This window comes from Erythranthe guttata, chromosome 11 (genome assembly GCF_056151865.1).
Source record: "Erythranthe guttata isolate IM_541 chromosome 11, IM_541, whole genome shotgun sequence".
Lineage (NCBI taxonomy): Eukaryota > Viridiplantae > Streptophyta > Magnoliopsida > Lamiales > Phrymaceae > Erythranthe > Erythranthe guttata.
This window is the reverse complement of record NC_142543.1, coordinates 9,847,302-9,864,942: the sequence shown is the minus strand read 5'-3', so window position 1 is coordinate 9,864,942 and position 17,641 is coordinate 9,847,302. Positions and strand designations below refer to the sequence as shown.

General features: G+C 34.1%; 1 protein-coding gene and 2 pseudogenes across 3 annotated transcripts; 2 read left to right on the top strand and 1 right to left on the bottom strand.

The window, feature by feature from the left end:
* Positions 1–1,072: 1,072 nt before the first annotated feature.
* Positions 1,073–4,428, top strand: LOC105973592 (filament-like plant protein 7; annotated as a pseudogene). The gene is made up of 6 exons (XR_016034380.1): positions 1,073–1,190; positions 1,655–1,846; positions 1,948–2,092; positions 2,177–3,581; positions 3,672–3,720; positions 3,870–4,428. The product of XR_016034380.1 is annotated as a filament-like plant protein 7 (transcript).
* A 2,027-nt stretch (positions 4,429–6,455) lies between these two features.
* On the top strand, positions 6,456–11,002 carry LOC105973387 (uncharacterized). 2 transcript variants are annotated; one of them, XM_088825415.1, is made up of 13 exons: positions 6,456–6,767; positions 6,916–7,034; positions 7,153–7,234; positions 7,691–7,822; positions 8,388–8,525; positions 8,605–8,700; positions 8,834–8,945; positions 9,243–9,386; positions 9,516–9,553; positions 9,643–9,735; positions 10,144–10,227; positions 10,353–10,502; positions 10,605–11,002. In XM_088825415.1, exons 4-13 carry the CDS (start codon positions 7,787–7,789, stop codon positions 10,611–10,613), a joined length of 900 nt encoding a protein of 299 aa, XP_088681541.1. In that variant the 5' UTR covers positions 6,456–6,767; positions 6,916–7,034; positions 7,153–7,234; positions 7,691–7,786; the 3' UTR covers positions 10,614–11,002. The 2 variants fall into 2 exon arrangements, with proteins under 2 accessions (XP_088681541.1, XP_012853862.2); XM_012998408.2 differs by having other exon boundaries at positions 7,660–7,822.
* Positions 11,003–11,670: 668 nt separating this feature from the next.
* LOC105973385 (uncharacterized) lies at positions 11,671–16,103 on the bottom strand (annotated as a pseudogene).
* Between the last annotated feature and the right edge of the window lie 1,538 nt (positions 16,104–17,641).

The window sequence follows — 17,641 nt, the reverse complement described above, 5'->3', positions numbered from 1 at the left end:
GGTTGGTTGTGAATTTTTTTTACCGAATTGCCCCACCAATCGATTGTCCTAATGAACTATAGTAATTGGCTACCAAAAAAATTACACCGTATCCGTACTGAAATATTTTGGTAGGATGCTAGTACCAATATTACTACTACTAAGGTATTTTTATATCAGACCGAAATATTATAAATGAATAAAAAATTATATTTCTACAATTAATTTATTTTATATGAAGAGAGAAAATTATGTAAAGTAACTAATGGGCCAATATATATATATATATATATATATATATATATATATATATATATATATATATATATATATATATATATATATATATATATATATATATATATATATATATTAGTCAAAATAAATTGTAATTTTTAAGTGTCTAAAATATTTTGTACTTACTCATTAGTGATGATATAGTTGATGTCAATAGTTTTTATGTTACAATTCTATAATATAAATTTGTTATATTTATATAAATTAATGACATATATTAAGATTCTATGTACTTTAAATACTAGTTTCGAGCGTCTCAAACATATCTATGCGTTGAATTATTTAAAATTCGATATCAACAAAATAAATAACTCATTCATCATGAAGGCACGAGTACGACCCCGAAAAAGGTTCAAAGTTCAATTAATTATAACTAATCTTAATTAATTATAACTAAACTTATCAACCAAACGAGAGACGTAAATAATATAAAATTCCGTATAGAGTCCAGATGACATTATTATTTAAATAAAAGTGGAAATAAAAGTTATGTTGCAACATCATTTTCCCAAAAAAGGAAAAATAATAAAGGAACCTAGAACATTAAATTGTTTTCCCCTTTTTCTCCGCATACGGTTGGTTTGAATACCTTTTTTTTTTAAGTCGGGAAATTAGAAATCAACGACACATGATTCATGGAACTACAGATACCGATTGACAGTGACGCGACGCCCGCCCGCCCTTTTTCAACCAAAACCCGACCCGACCCGACCCGCCCAACTTTCAGATCCACCAACAGTCTACACTTCCTCTTTCTCTCTCATCCCGCGCGCACACACACAGAGAGAGAAGAGAGAGAAAGAGTTGCATATATAAACTACAACAACAACCATCTCCACTGTGTATTTGAAGCATTTCTTCACCGTTTCCTCTCAGTCGCAGCTCTACTCTGCATTTTCTTCTCCAGTAATCCGGTAAATTTTTAAAATATTGTTATAATATTTACTTAATGAAATGCTTAATTCCTATTTTGCAGCTTGTTAATGGTGCTTTACAAATTAATCTTTTGTTCGTAATTAATTTATCAGATTCCGGTTCACACAATGCCTAGTTTTACTTTGTTTGGCCGTTACACAGTTCGATTTTTCATGGCTTCTCGTGAGCTCTAGCTTTGATATTCGTGTTTTTTGTTGTGCAGTAAATGTGTAGATGAATCAGAATCTGTATCTATTTCTGTGTGTGTGTGTGTGTGTGTTTTTTTTTTTTTAGCGGCTGCAATTAATTTTTTCATGAGGATTTTCGTGATGCTATTGTATGGGCCTTCATTTTGCTCCCATACATTGTAGCTGGTGTAGATCAGTGGCTAGGTTTTTTCTAGGGTGAAATTGTGTACATGTTATACCACCACCGCTGAAAAATCGATTGTGATGTTGAACAGATTTTCTGGCGATTTTTAAATCGATTTGAGCTGGAAGCTACGGGAAAACACGCAATGGATCAGAAATCGTGGCTTTGGAAGATAAGATCTACCGAGAAGACCTTAGTTGCTGATAAAGCAAGCAATTCTTTGAGCAAACACGACGAAGATGAAAATGAAGACGCAGACGAAGAAGACGAAAAATTAAATAAGGTCTGGTTATTAATTGCTTGTTGTATGTCTTGTGATATGAATTTTCTTAGTGTTGTGTGACATTGTTTTTTTTTTTTTCTTTTTTTTTTTTTTAATTTCAGGTTCAGAAGCTTCTGATTGAGAAAACAGATTTAGAAAGAAATCTTAGAATATCGAATGAAAAGCTTTCTTCGGCCCTTTCCGAGTGTAATGCAAAGGATAATATTGCGAAAAAACAGGTGAAAATTGCAGAGGAAGCTATTGCAGGTGATCTACTGTTCGACGTTGTTGCATTGACTTATTTTTTATTTATTGCATTGAGTAAATCTCGATTTGTATATGTGCGTATAGGTTGGGAGAAGGCGCAGATTGAAGCAATATCTTTGAAACAAGAACTCGATAAGGTTTTACAAAAGAAAGCTACTTCCGACGAAAGAATAGGCCACTTGGATGCAGCGTTGAAGGAATGTATGCTGCAATTGCGTTTCGTATAGAAAGAGCAGGATAAGCGAGTTCATAGTGCAATGGTGAAAAGATCGGATGAGTTTGAGAAAATAACAATTGCGTTAAATGAAAAGTTAGCAGACTCGGGTAAGAGGCTCGCAAAATTAGGTGCTGAGAATACTCAGCTAAGTAAATCTCTATCAGGAAAGGAGAAGGTGATTGAGGATTTAAGCAAGTACAAAACTCAAATCGAGGCTGATTTTAGTGCTCTTATGTCGAGAGTAGAATCCACCGAAAAGGAAAACACATCTCTGAAATACGAGCTTCGTGTTCTCGAGAAGGAGCTTCACATTCGGAATGAAGAAAGAGAATATACTCGCCGAATGGCCGATGCTGCCCAAAGGGCGAAATTGGAAACGAGTGTCGAACCGTGTAAATACTTACATTTCTTGCAAGAACACTCTTTGGTATCTGCTTCGTCTGATGTGGGCAGCGAAGATAAAGCCAGCTGCTCCGAGTCTTTGGCTTCTCACAGAAACATGGGAGCTTCAGATGAGTCTTATGTATGACTTTGCTGAGATGGAAAAGTTAGCAGTAGTTTCTCTTTCTGCAGATAATAATATCCCAATTCCGGAGAAGAGTGGACACAAATTCTCGTTGAATTTCAGCTCAGCGATACGTAAAGTTATTGAGCTCGTCGAAGGAATAAATATACCATCTCAAGATAGTGATATTGATAAGCTTTTATCGACTAAGAATCCGGAGAAAAACCCAACGGGCTATGTGGTTCGAGTTTTCCAATGGAAAAGTGACAACTTTCTGCCACCTTGCAAAGATTTGTTCGAACTTGCAATGATTTGTTGAATGGAAAGGGTGATTTTGAACATTTTGTTGTCGAAGTAGCTTCCAATTTGGAATGGGTTGTGAATCACTGCTTCTCCATGCAGGATGTTTCGTGCATGAAAGATGCAATAAGGAACCGTTTGGATTGGGATGAATCGGGAAGTGAGAGTGAGGTAGACAGTGGATCAGCTAATAACTCTGTAGAGAATAATACAAGCCAACGAGATATAATTGAGGATCTTAACTCAGAAATGGAAACTGTGAAGCAATTCGAGGGCAAAAATGGAAACTGTGTCGAAAAGGAAAAGACGACGAAAGGAGAGCCTGAGAATCAGTTTATGGACTCCAATCATGAACAGGGAAAATCTTATGATAATGTTTTGTATTTAGAACATGATCCGGAAAATAAAGATAACTCTTGCGAAAGACTGGAAGAAACATGCTATGACTTAAATAAGCAGCTAAAAAGGTACAAATTCGATTTTTTTTTTAATTGCATTTCGAGAAACGCATATTTTGGGCTTTCAATTTTCTAACCTTGTGATATCTGTATGACCAGCGAGGAAGTTCTAGATAACGGAAGCCAGTGGGAAAAGCAACTCCAAAATGTAAGCTTGCATCATTCAAGTTTCATTCAGAACGGTGTAATTTCCGACATCAGGCAAAATCGGAAATATTCATCTTAGTAATATATATACATGTATAACTAAATTGTGCACCAACAACACATCTTAAGAAATCGATATTTCTTATATAGGATTGGGAGATAACAGTAGCTTCAGAAAAACTGGCCGAGTGCCAAGAAACAATCATGTATCTCCGGAAGCAATTGAAGGCATTGGCTTCACCTAGCGACGCAGCTCTCTTCGAGAAAGTCATAAATACCCCTGATGCTGACTCCGTTATTACCACCTCTTCAACTCCTCGGAAAATGTTTAGCCATCGATCTTCTTCCCTACTGGATAAATGCTTGCAGACGATAATAATAACAATCATCAACTATTTTGTGCTTCTCCCGTAACCAAGAAAGATATACAAAATGTAAATGGCGAAAAGTTCACTAAAGACGAAAGTAAAACAGGAGCTGCTGCTGCTTCTATGGATATTGTTGTCCCTTGTAAGAGAAATCGAGGCGGGAGTTTCTTCAAGAAGTTGTTTTGGCGGAGGAAGAAGGGTAAGAGCGGTAAGACATTGTCTTCGCAAGTTGTAATTTGACTTTTTACAATAATGTTTTGATCATAGAATTTGGTGATGATTCAATTATATATGATGTTCCTGTTTTTGCCTCGTATGTGAAATGGAGTTTTTATTTGCAGGATTTGTGTGTATCTTGGCTTGCTGTAAATGCAACAATGAACAAAAGAGAAAAAGTTCTATTTCTTTTTGATGTTCCATATTTCATTAAAGAAATATATTTGTCTGTTACAACAAAATTTTATAAAGTCAATGTAAATAGAAAGTTCATGACTTCATGTAATTAGAGGGTTATTTCTATGCTACACCCAGGGAAGGTTACACCGGGTGATTTTTTACCGTCGATCTACACACACAAATGTAGGTGTGTGTGTGTGTGTGTGTGTGTGTGTGTGTGTGTGTATATATGAATGGTAAAGATCTATCTGGTATATTTCACCCGGTGTAGCATAGTATAAGCCGTAATTAGAGTGAAAAATGTTTTTATGGGATTATATCTTATTTAATTATGTATAATTTATTTATTTATTATAGTTCTTTATTTTTTTTTAAATATTTATATTATTAGTTTGCTTGCTACTATTATGTTAGATTGACTAAATAGTAGAAGTTAATAAGATATTTCGTTAGTAAGAATCAACATTACTTAAGCACGCTACTAGAGTTGAAGTCCGAAGTATTACTACGTCGTGAAATTAGTTACACATCGTGTCTAATTTTGTAGGGGTGACTAAAATATAATATTATAATTTTATCCTTAAAACAATAAATTAATTTGTTTAATAAAAGACTTTATAGATACTTCATAGTTCATATATAATAATAGAATATAACAAATTTAATACTTACTGACAATCTAAAAGAACCAAACATATTATTAACTAATTAATTAGTTAATCAGTAGTAAATTAATCCAATCTAATTTAAGGGGTCTTAAGATATAAGTCATTGGTGACAAATCTTATTAGAACTAAATGACAAGTCTAACTAAAATTTGTTTCACATCCTTTATTAAATTCATTCCAAAAATGCCCCTCCACTCACAAATTCAAAATTACACTAAATTGTAAATATACAATGATGAACTATGGTATTATTTAACATTTTTAAGTTTGCATCTAGCACTTTTTTTAATTTTTACGTGAAACACGTTTTTTTTCCCCCGTATTTTATCATTATATAAAAATCTATTTTTTCCCCTTCTTTTCTACATAAAGTGAAAATTACGATTTTTTTTAATTTTTTCGGTCGTAGACATCTTCAGAAACCCATAGGAAACCGTAGTAATCCGTAATCATCCATAGACATCTTGAAACCTTAACTCCTCCTACAAACCCTAGCCGCCAGACCCATAGACACCCATAACATCCAAATCGATTTTTTTTAAATTTTTCCCACCAAACCCTAAATCCGCTCCTCCATCCACCACCATCCACCACCACCACGCCATCACCGAGCGCCGCCATCACACCACCATCCATGCTCAACACCGTCGCCGCGCCTTCCATCATAGATCTGACCTTAAACCACCATAGCTGCCGTCTCCTTGCCTCTACAACCATCCGCTTATTGCCGCCGTCTTCACCGCCATAACCACCGCTTCCTCAATAGTGGATTATATTGGACTGGTGGAGAAGGAATGAGGCAGAGAGAGATAGCGATATCGAAAAATAGAGAGATAAAGATTGTGAGAGAGAGCGAGAGAAATACACTGACAGACAGAGAGAGCGAGATTGAGAGACAGAAGAAAAAAGAAAAATAAATCTGAGAGAAACGATTGATAGAAAGAGAGCGAGATTGAGAGACAATAAATCTGAGAAAAACGTGACTTTAGAATTTATGAATTTAGGTTAATGGTAAATTAGAGATAAAAGAAAAATTGAGGATGTGACTCATATTTATTTTTCTAAAAAATGATTTAATTCATAAAAAAATATTAAAGTTGTATTCCTCAGCCAGTTATGTTTCCAACTAGGGACATTTAGCATATTAACCCCTAATTAATCGGGTCTAATGCGAGGCCTGTAACATGAAAATTGGGTATGCGAGTCTAGTGTTTATTTTGTTTTTACTATATTTTGGTTATTAATTAAAAAGTTAATAGTAATTTCGAAAATACAAATTACAATTTTTTTTTGATAAAGAATTTAGTTTCACACTAAATATAATTAAAAAAACCCTAACCCAAGAATTTTCCCCACCCCGCCATTCTCCCCTCTCCCACACTCCCTTCTTTTTCTCTCAAACACGGCCACCGCGAAACTTAACCGTGAATCGTTTCTCCGCCAGCCCCCTCGCCGGTATCTATTCTCCGACGGAAGTAAACCCTAGAACCATAGTACTTGATAACAGTAGAATAATTAAACACACACACACACACACACACACAGTGATGGCGTCGCCATACGGAATTCAACTCGCAGTCCATATAATCTCATCCTTCTACGGTGACCTATGCTCGGTAAATTCATCCTTGTAAATTGTATTATGAAAAAAAATGATTTTTTGACGATGATTATTGGAAAATTGTTCATCAGAAAGTTTATCCAAACCAAACAGACCTTACAATTTGTTAGTGTTTTTACGGTAATATTTGTTCGATTTTGTAGCTGTTTTCGGCGAGCCACCAAGGATGGTAACCCAATACATGGCTCTATTCGATAACGTAATACACAAGTTGAGGGCTCCTAAATTTTACGAAATTGTATCAGAGGAACTTGGCAAAGATGTGAGGAGTTTTTTTCCTTTCTCCTCTTTAAAAAAATTCATTTGTTATTTATTCATGTACTTAGATATTTGATGTTGAAGTTGATTGCCTGATCAATTAATTGGTTCGTTTTGTTTAGTGTCTAGTAATATTTCAGGGGTTAGTTCAACACGGCAGGCTTTCGGTTAACGATATGATTGCTGGTTATGCAGATATAGAAGGTATTATTAATGATTTGCTGTTTATTTTGCTTTATAGTGTGCTTCTGGTAAAATGCTTGTGGATAGTGGAGGAGCCGATTGTACTTGAGATTTAATTATGCAGTTCTTTTTACTTGTATACACATTCTTTTTAACTTTCACAAAATTTACATTTGAGATCTCTATTTCAAAACTCCAAATGCAGATATGAAATCTTGATACAACTAGCCAGGCATGTTTAAACAATTTTGATGGTAGATAAAATTATTTGTTTTTTGTTAAAAGATTTTTTTTTTCTTAATTAAATTAAGTTTAAGGATGAAAGTTGGACAATGTCTTATTTGAAGAATTATTTAAGATCACATTGTGATAGTTGCTATAACATCCTACTTGCCCCGTTGAGGGATATTAGTACCTTGCTATGAATCTGACAACTCTAGATCCAGTATTTTCTACTGTTTTTCTTTTCCTGTGCAGGTAGTTCTGAAAATGTTGGGCGAGAAAGCTTCACTAAACTTGTGAATGCCCGATTTGTTGAACACTGTCCAGCTCCGGACCCACATCTAGAACCACATGTTGTTGATGAAAAGGGAAAGAAGAAAAAGACAGGTAGTTTTTACCTTCTTATTGTACATTTCTATACGAGTATATAAATTTTTTCCACTTCTTTTTTTGCCCAATTGTTGATGCTTTTAACACTTGGAATCTATTTGTTTCGAGATGAAGTACTGAGAACTGAAAATCAGTTTTGCAAATCTTTTTTATTGGGAGCTTAGAGAAGAAAAAGGAACAGAATACTCAAAGAATTTACCTCATTTTCATGTATTTTATACAGTTTGTTTTCATTCACCACATATTTAACAGTAATGTGGATCGTGCCCTGCTAGTCTTTTTCGCAATGCAACATAGTATTAGGCGGCATATCTACGGGAAGTAACTCGTGTATTGGGTAAATCCTTCACTTATAAATCTGTTGGTCGAGCAGTAATATAGGACTTTTGAGAGGTAGCTCTGTTTCGACTTCTCCTATATTTATGGTAATAGCCAATAGGATCTTTGAGCAGTACTGGACCTTTATGAGGTAGCTTCACATATTTGTATTTTCTATAACTTTAATGCACTCTTTTGAACTTCTTGTTTGTGTCATTATCTTTCTATTCCCCCCAACTAACAGGTAGAAGAACCACCACTAGATCAACGTGTTTTGGCAGAAGCTGCTCCAATGGAGTCGATGAGATTCTTTCTCGAAATGGACGATCACTCTGAAGAGAAGGGTAATGAAACTACTACTAGCGTGAAAAGCGGGCAGAAGGTTGGGATGGTTGTTTTATGAAGTCTCCTTCAATACTATATTTGAGTTTGTTGATATTTTATTGTTTTGGATTAAATAGCGGAAGCAAGATGAAGGCGAATTGGATGCCGATAAAAAGAAAGAAGTTCTTTGGCGTGTCAATGTGGAAGAATTTTTGCGCCGCCTGCGGCATAAGGTTTGCTGTGATAAGTATTTACGTAATTACTTTGGTCAACCTCGTTTGTGATTGTAATTTTTTTGATTTATCGTATTTGATTATTTATTGACATACTTTATTTGATGTTTCTTTTTCTTGGGACCTGTTATAGGCTTGTATCGCACATGTCAAATCAAAGATTAACGAAGAAGCTGCCATTGTGCTGAGCGCAATGTTAGAGTTAAGTAAACAATCAGAGAGTGGACTGAAAGCTGAAAAATCTGGTATTGACTCTTTTTTTAATACCTAAATTCAATTTGAGGTCACATTTTATATATCTCCATTCACTGTATATAAGTTCTTTGAATTGAAGGGCGCGGTACATTGATTATGTAGTTTATGAGAAAAGTTAAGGATGCCTTGTCAATGATAAATTAAGTACAATAAAGATAGTCAATAGCCAAATAACTGAAGATAAGCAAAAATATTACTTTTGGAGATTCGTTTGTCAATGTCGAATTTAAAATCCTTTTTATGGCACTTTTCATCACTCATGTGACTTACGAAGTATTTTTTCTCAGAATATCTCTCCATAAATGCTATATACGACGAGGTGATAAAAAAAGAGGGTGGTCTTGGCATGGACTTCGAACGTGTCAGATCTTTGCTCGACCAGCTTGGTTGTGAAACACTCTCCTCAGGAATGGATGAAAGTTACTGCATCGGTACAAATTCTATTCATCCTAATATTTCAATTCAATGGTCAAATGTTATTTATTAATCCAAAATCCGAAAATTTGTTGTATGCATCGAGTGTCTAATCCGCACCTTTTTTCACCTTTCCCCGTCTACAGATATAAAGGAAATCATTGAATTATCTCAAAATGAAGAAGTTAGTAAATTTTCTTTAATTCTCAATTCTTTCCCCCCCACCCCGTTAAGAAGTTTATGCATGCAGCATCTTATGGTATTTGAATTTAGGTGGAGTCTTTGGTAATGAGAAGATATGGGCCGGAGGCCTACAGGATATACAGGTTACTGTCCAAAGCTGGTCGTCTTATGGAAACTGAAAAGGTAATCGAAACACTGTAATGATGTTGCGGAAGCATATTTGTTGCCGTACATGTTATATTTTGTATTAAATTATTTAAATATAAATAATAGCCACTTATTTCTGTTCGAATATTCCGGAATACGTTTAATTTCATAGAGCCAAAACATATAACTTTGAACAGTTATCATCTGGTGCCGATAACAACTTGTAATAAGAAATTTTGGCTTAGAAGTGAAATATTTACGGAAGGGCCTTTTTTTTTTTGTTTTTTGGGGAGAAACGAAGTTCGCATATTTAAGTTTTGTTATTTGCGGAGTCCCTGATACACCTTTGTGTATGTTATGAGTATATTTCGATTAACTTTATCTTTAAGTATGTGTGTGTGCACATTTGGGATCGGAGACTTCAATTTATTTATTCTCGTACAGATTTCAGACTGTACATTCGTTGAAAAGAAAGCTACAATCGCGATTCTGTACAAGCTTTGGAAAGATGACTTCTTGCAAATGGAGGTAAATAGAACCCGAACATCTATATTCGTTTGGGCTTTTAAGCACATATCGAAGTATTGGTTAGGAACTCATTTTCATTAAGCGAAAGAACTCGGATTTAAAAAATATATATATATTTATTGCAGCATGTGAAGACGTCTACAGCAAAACAGTCGGACTTTCGGCTATGGACAATAAACAAAGAGCAGCTTCAGAAACAAGTTTTAAATGAAATGTACCACGCTGCTCTAAATTTGAAACTCAGAATCGCACATGAGAAAGATCAAGCGAAAGAGGTAATTTTAAGAAAGTGTAGAAAATCAAATTTCGTGATACAATTTTCGAGTATGGTTTTGAATTTTTTTTTAAATAAGCCTTTTCATCTCGTTATTCGCCAGGTTGCCTAAAGACAAGCTCGTTGGGGAATCGAATACTAAATATGTTCGTTGGGCCAATGTCACGAGGATTTTGGAATCTTGCTTGATGGATTTAGACGACGCAATCATGTTATTTCATCATTTCTAAATACTATAATTATCATTATTATTATCCCATTTTTGAGATTACTTTTCTATTTTGTTATTGCACAAGTTTTGACTTAAGTAGAAGTTCGACTAACAATTAGTTTGTGTTTTATTGGAGCATTAGATAAAAAAAGTCATCGATCGTTTAAAATCGATGGTCCAATGATATTAATTTATCTATCATGTGTTAATACCAAGACTAAGCTCCCACAATTGTAAATACTTCTTTCAGTTAATCTTTCGAGTTATTCAATTTATGTTAATCCAATTAATTATTATTGACTTGGTGATGTTTCGTTATTGTGTTACATTCGCGAGTTGCTCATGTAAGTGTTTCCGGTAAAACTTGTTGTACTCGCTTCCACCGTGTTTAAACCAACGGGCAATGGGTATCAATCACGATAAAAAAAACCTGTACGAATTACTTCAAGAAATTATATTGTTGTTTCCAGCATGGGTGTAGTTCAATTGGTTTCGGGGTGATGAGTTGGTACAAGAAATTATATTGTTTGATTTTTTTTTTTTCCAAAATTGAAGAAAATTGGAACTTTAGTAATCTTTATAGGTTAATTTTTTTTTAAATATATTTATTTTTAAATATTTTCTTTTTCTTTTTTTTTTCCTCTTCCAGCACTAAATTTTCTCACCTTTTTTATATGACATGTTTTTTTAAATTATTTTGTTTTTCTTTTTCTTCCCCACTAAAACGATCAACTTTAAAAAAAATATATATATACCATTTCCAATGTAAAAGTGTATTCGGGCCATCGACTGATTATGACATCGTATTTGGAAAGTGTATCCTTTAAACGGTGATAGGTTTCATCGATGAAAGAAGTTGTCGAGTGCTGAGCTGGAAAGCTGGTTGTCTTTACCTGCAATCATATTATCGAATGAAATTATAAAAAAATAAAAAAAAATAGAAAAAAATAATAGTTGGTCATAGCTTGCAAAACTCGAGTAAAGAAAGACGTTTATCTTGGATCCAACGGGTTATATACACATGAAACAACTCCTTTGCATCAACCCCGCCTTTAATCGAACTGCAATGCAGTTAAAATTGACTTTAATTTTTTTTTTTAAATTAAAAAAATTAAATAAATAAAATAAAAGTACCAAATATTCCAGAAATCAAGATCCTTTTGAAAATCGGCTGTAGCGATGACGAGTTCGACTACGGGGGGTGTGGGCCCGGTGGAGGGCATGAACCGAGAAATGCCCTTAATCTGCTAGCGAGCTCCGTGCTGTATATCGAGCTCGAAAGGTTTGGTAGGTCTATAAAACTGCACCGAAAAAAAAAAAATTAATTTTTTTTTTAAATAATAAAATAAAATAAATATAACATAAGAGGAAAGAAAATTACCTAGGAAGAAGATCTTGCTTGTGGATTTCGATATCGGTCGAAATCTCGTTTCTAATATTCATACAAAGTGATTTCATTTTCTTATAAGCTGTAGAAAGTGCGACTGGATCCATTAATATGTTATGGTATTGTTTGAAACGAACTCGTCTGTTTCCGACAAGTGTCTTCTAGACCTCTTCTTTGTAGCATTCTGCAATTAAAAATATTTCCCAATTAATTAATTAATTAATTAAGAAAAAGATAATCGAGAGTGAAATAAATTACCTGAAAGTATCTGCATAATTTCGACTGTGCCTCGGGCAAAAGAATGTCGTGCAGAAGCTTGTAGAGTTTCAAAGCAGGTGTAAGAACAGGTGCTGCTAGGCCCGAAGCGGGCCCGAACACGTTTACCATACCCGAGGGTGACAATTCATCGAGGGATTTGTAGTTTTCGAAAACTAAGGTTGCTATTTGGTTGATTTCTTCGGACACTTCCCCTAATAATCGGACCTGATAATTGATGATTAAAAAAATTTAGGAGGTGTTTACAATCTACAATAATATTTCTCTTTATTTAAAAAACTAATTTCGAGAAAAAATTACGGAAAAATCGAAAATTGAAATTGAAAATTTTTGTTTGAAATCGGCGGAATTTGGAAATTTTGCTTTTTCAGTCACCTATAATATAAAATACATTATAAAAATATGAATATTATAAGTAGGAGTGAAAGTCGGATGGATCGGATCGGAATTAGCCTTTTCGGAAAATTTCGAAAAAAAAATCGGAAGTACAAAATCAATTCCAATTCCAATTCCAAAATTTTCGGAATCTAAAAATTCGTCCCGATTCCAAAAGGCCCGGAAATTTTGGAATTTCGGTAAAAATCGGAAATCACATTATAAGCTTTAAAATTTCAAAACTTAGCCGAAATTTTCTAAAATGTTCATATTGTTCAAAAATAACAACATCCACGCAGATAAAAGTAAAACTAGTAACTACTAAATTTCAGTTCAAAAAAATAAATAAAAATAAACACAGCATAATATCAAATAAAACTTCTAACAACAATTCATTATGTCAAAATCCTAAAACAAAACTTATAGGTATATTTTTCGGAAAAATAAGTATTATATAATATATATTATTCATAGGTGTATTTTTCGGAAAAAAAAATCGAAAATTTTCAGAATTAAATCGGATCGGAAATTGGAAATTTCAAATTTATTTAATATAGTTCCAATTCCAATCCAAAAAAATCGGGAACATTTCGGAAATCGGAACCGGCGGAAATTGGAAATTGCGTTCCAATTTGCACCCCTAATTATAAGTGTAGTTTCCGGAATAGATTTGAAAATTTAGAAAATTAAAATCGGAATCTAATACGTATTCTTTCCAATTCCATTACGAAAATAAAATCGGAATCTAATATGTACCTCCTGATGACTCAGCGTTTGCTTCGTTTTTCCCTTGATGACGACAGGTAGGAGCAACTCATGCACCAAATCGAGACAGTCCGCAGTCGGAGTTGCAACATCCATAACATACGAAAGATATCTGACGAGGAAACGAGAATTAAAACTTGAATTGAATTTTATTAAATTAGCACACATACGAATTCTCGTAAACGAAAACACCAACAACGCAATCGTACCTAAGCTTCGTGTAAGCATCCGAAACTCCGAAATAGGATGCGAATTCCGACACCAACCACTTCCAAGAACCATGAAGCAACAAGTTCCTCTGTTGAAACTGTTGCACTTTCATCGCGGTCTCCAAGACGCAGTCGTACGCAATAGTCTCCGCTACCGATGCGTACTTTTTTTTATTTTAACAGGTAAAAAACAAAATGTTATTAGCCGAGAGATAATTCCAAAATCGAAAGTGAAAATACTGTTTTTCGAACATCATAATACCCTTTTGTATAAAAGCTAAAGCATCCCAATTTCATTACAAAAAAGCTTATATGAGGAATCATTTAATATTTATATTTCCAACAATTTAAAAAAAAAAAAAAAAAGGAAAAAGGAAAAAAGCCCGAGTTCCAATAAAGGCGAAGGCTTATTTAAACACAAGTTTATTTCCGGTTAGCTTTCATACATACACCTAGATTCGATTTTCTTGATGCTCTTCTCTACTGCAGGTATATATTCTGCTCGACGATTAAGCTTATTCTTGTTTTTTTATGGAAGCTCGTTGTCACCTCTAATGTAATAAATAATCCCTAATTGTTACCAAAGTGTCTTCCGTTTAAATTTCACAACCTTGGTAACAATTAGAGAGTATTATTACATGAAAGGCGACAACGAGCTTCCATCGAAAAAAAGACTAAGCTTAACGGTTAAGAAGTGAGAGTCGTTGAAGAAGAATAAGGCCTCATTTGGTTGCCAAGATAAGATTAGCCAAGATAAAATTAAATAATCTAAGATCACATCTAAAACATGCCTAAAAGGCAAGATAACATAATATTTGCGGATCGGCTTGGAAAAATATTGGGGATACCAAACATCAAACAAAGTTCCATTAGTTAGTTAATCATGGCTAATCTCCCCAACCAAACGAGGCCTAATAATAATATACATGCAATAAAGAAGGTCATCAAGAAAATAAAAATCTTGATTAAGTATGAGAGGTGGGTCTTGCTACTTGGAATAGACTTTTGTTTCATTAAGCCTTCGAACAATTAAGCCTCTATTTTTATTTTTCTCGGTACTCTACTAGAACTGTTTTTTTCTTTCTTCGGTTTTTTTTTTTTTTTGTGCAATTTTTTTTCCTATTTAAAAATTAATGCATACCTTGTGACTGTTGTCATCTGGTGCAGTTGAGTAATTAATATGTAACTGTACTTTCCCAACTTGCTCGTGCTCCGGTTCGTGATATATAAAACACGAACGAAGCTTCTCCCCCTGCATTAAAATCACAATAAATAAATAAATAATAATAATAAAAAAAATTACAATTTCAGATGATAAGTAAAAATACCGATTCATCAGCAATATCAGCCACTTGAAGTACAGCATGGCCACAATACTTTCCCTTCGAATCGTGTATCTCAATCACTAGATCATCGCCCAATCCATCTGGCAAGCTGTATATTAACAAAAATATTTATCCATATATTTAATATTGAAAAAGCAAAAATTAAAAAGTAGAAATAAAAAAAAACATACAATACACGATTTTCGCCAGATCCTGGCTGCATTCTCAATGCATCCTCTTCGGGAGAACTTTTCAATCTCAACAAGCAGTAATACGATTCTGTAACGAAAATAAAAATAAATAAAAAATTAAATAATGTCCCATTCAGCAAAAAATCAAAAACGAAAAAAATGAAAAATTACATCTTTTCCGAGTTGTACGAAGACAGAGAAGCAAAACACAAGGATTCCAAAGTAAGAGAAAATCCACATTTTCTCCACATTCGATTTATTTATAAATTTGCACTACTTTCCACATTTATTTATATATATGTATATCATAGAATTATGAAAAAAATAATTGTCCGAAAAGTAGATACCTTGAACAACTTCGTAAGAAGACGAACTGCTCCGCCAAGCATTAAAACCACTCTTGATAAGCTCCGGCACTTCTCTTAAGTACCGACGGGCACCAACAACAACGTAAGCCATACTTTGATGTAATAAAGATCCATTCACTGTCATAATCGGTTTTACACGTTCTCTTTTTAATGCTTTCCTCTCAGAAGAGAAAACGGATTTCACATTCGATAATCGAAGCTGCAAAGATTCCAACTTTACGGAAGATGATGATGTTAAAGAAGCAAACGCGCACCCTGTCGGTGGGTCCAACCCCATTCTCACTTTTCGCACTACCAAAAAAAAATATTAAAAAAATTAAGATTTTTTATAGTACAAAAACATTCGAATTAATCGTATAGAAAACTTAAAAGATAATAGGAAACCTTGGACTTTAATCTTGCCGATGGTTTTCTTAGTTTTCACAGAAGCTCCTTCACTAACGAGCGACGACTCTTTTTTCAACAGTTCTTCCTCGGACTGTAATAAAACATGCCTCAACCTACAAAAATCGGAATGTACATTTGTTTTCGAGAAAAGTCGGAGCTTCCATACTGCCGCGGGCCCACGAATTCAGACATAGACGAACACATGCGTCGTACGAGAGAACAGAGCACCAGTGACCTAGTCCACTGTTGTCACATAATTTAGATAATCAATAAATATTTAATTAAAAAAAAAACATAATTATATTTTAAGTAACTATTAAAATATAATTATGAAACGAAAACTTGATTTCGCAGTAGGGTTTATGAAACCGAGTTCTTCTTCTTCTTCTTCTTCTCGACAAATGAAATGAATACTTTCAGAAGCGAAATGAATCACCAAACCCCAGCATTAGGCAACTTCGAATCCCACCAAAATTCAGTTTCCAATCTCGAAAAAACAAATGGACCAAGAACAAAATCTGAGAGAATGTAGCATAAAATAATTAACATAAAAAAAAACCAAGAAAATCAAGATCCCATTTAGTAAAAAGTTAAAGTTAGTGATGAACAGCGTACAAAAATTTTCTGTAATTCATGTGGAGAAAATCTCGTACGAGGTCCAACTTTCCTCTGTCTGTAAATGGAATTTAATAACATTCCTTTTTGCATTTTATTTTCCAATAATAAATTATTTAATATTCATTCGCGTTTCAATTTTTTCTTCAAGTTTAATTTATTATAATAATCAAAGATTAACACTTTTTTTTCTTGCATTTAACAGAAAAAAAGGGAGACGTACGTTAAATCTTGAAAAAATAATGACTGAGACAAATGGGGGTGGTAACGACTAACGTGAGACTGACGTGGAGTTTGAATCTTTTGATTTTCAGTAACGGCCGTTAAGTGGCGGTGCTTACTTAAAGGGGTCACTTGTTTTGGGATTAGTGTAAGAGGATTAAATTAATTTCCGATGATTTCGATTTTGGAACAATATTCTCAATCCGATTTTCCGAAATTCCGACTTTCGATTCTTCCAAAAATTTTATATCGGAATTGGAATATATCAGAGATTCGGATTTCCTATCCGATTAATGTTCCGAAAATAATACCAAATATTTGGATTTTTTTTCCAAGTATTATGTATTATATAATTAAGGTAAGCAAAAATTGAAAATTTCCGAACTCCACCGATTCCGGTCCGAAAATTTTCGATTTTGGAACGGATTGTGTTTAGGATTAAAGAATAAAGTATTTGTAACACCACTGACTGAAAGAGTCGCGTTCAACTCGAGTTAAAGTTGTCAACAAACGTTTCTTCACCTCTGCCCGTAACATGTTCGACGTAATGCCCAAAAGAAATAACAAAAATTGAATTCCACCAGTGACGAGAGAGAGAAAGAATCAAGATGGAAGAGCGTTGTTCCGTGAACAGTCCACGAAGGATTCTGAGCTTCTCAAGGAATCGGAGGGCAAAAGTGTCATTTCCCGACGCCGACCACCGATCTCCGACGGATCAAGGACCCAAACTTTCAGAGGTTTACGGGTTTGTCGGATCCATTACCACTGTTGTTTCCACAGGTTCAATCTTGTTCCTTTCCAGATTATAT

What these genes read in the sequence shown, in the direction of transcription:
- LOC105973387 (XM_088825415.1), top strand. Translation starts at nt 7,787, where the DNA reads ATGTTGTTGATGAAAAGGGAAAGAAGAAAAAGACAG. An exon ending in ACTGAAAGCTGAAAAATCTG is followed by an intron (nt 8,946 to 9,242) that starts GTATTGACTCTT and finishes ATTTTTTCTCAG; the next exon opens with AATATCTCTCCATAAATGCT. An exon ending in GTCTTATGGAAACTGAAAAG is followed by an intron (nt 9,736 to 10,143) that starts GTAATCGAAACA and finishes ATTCTCGTACAG; the next exon opens with ATTTCAGACTGTACATTCGT.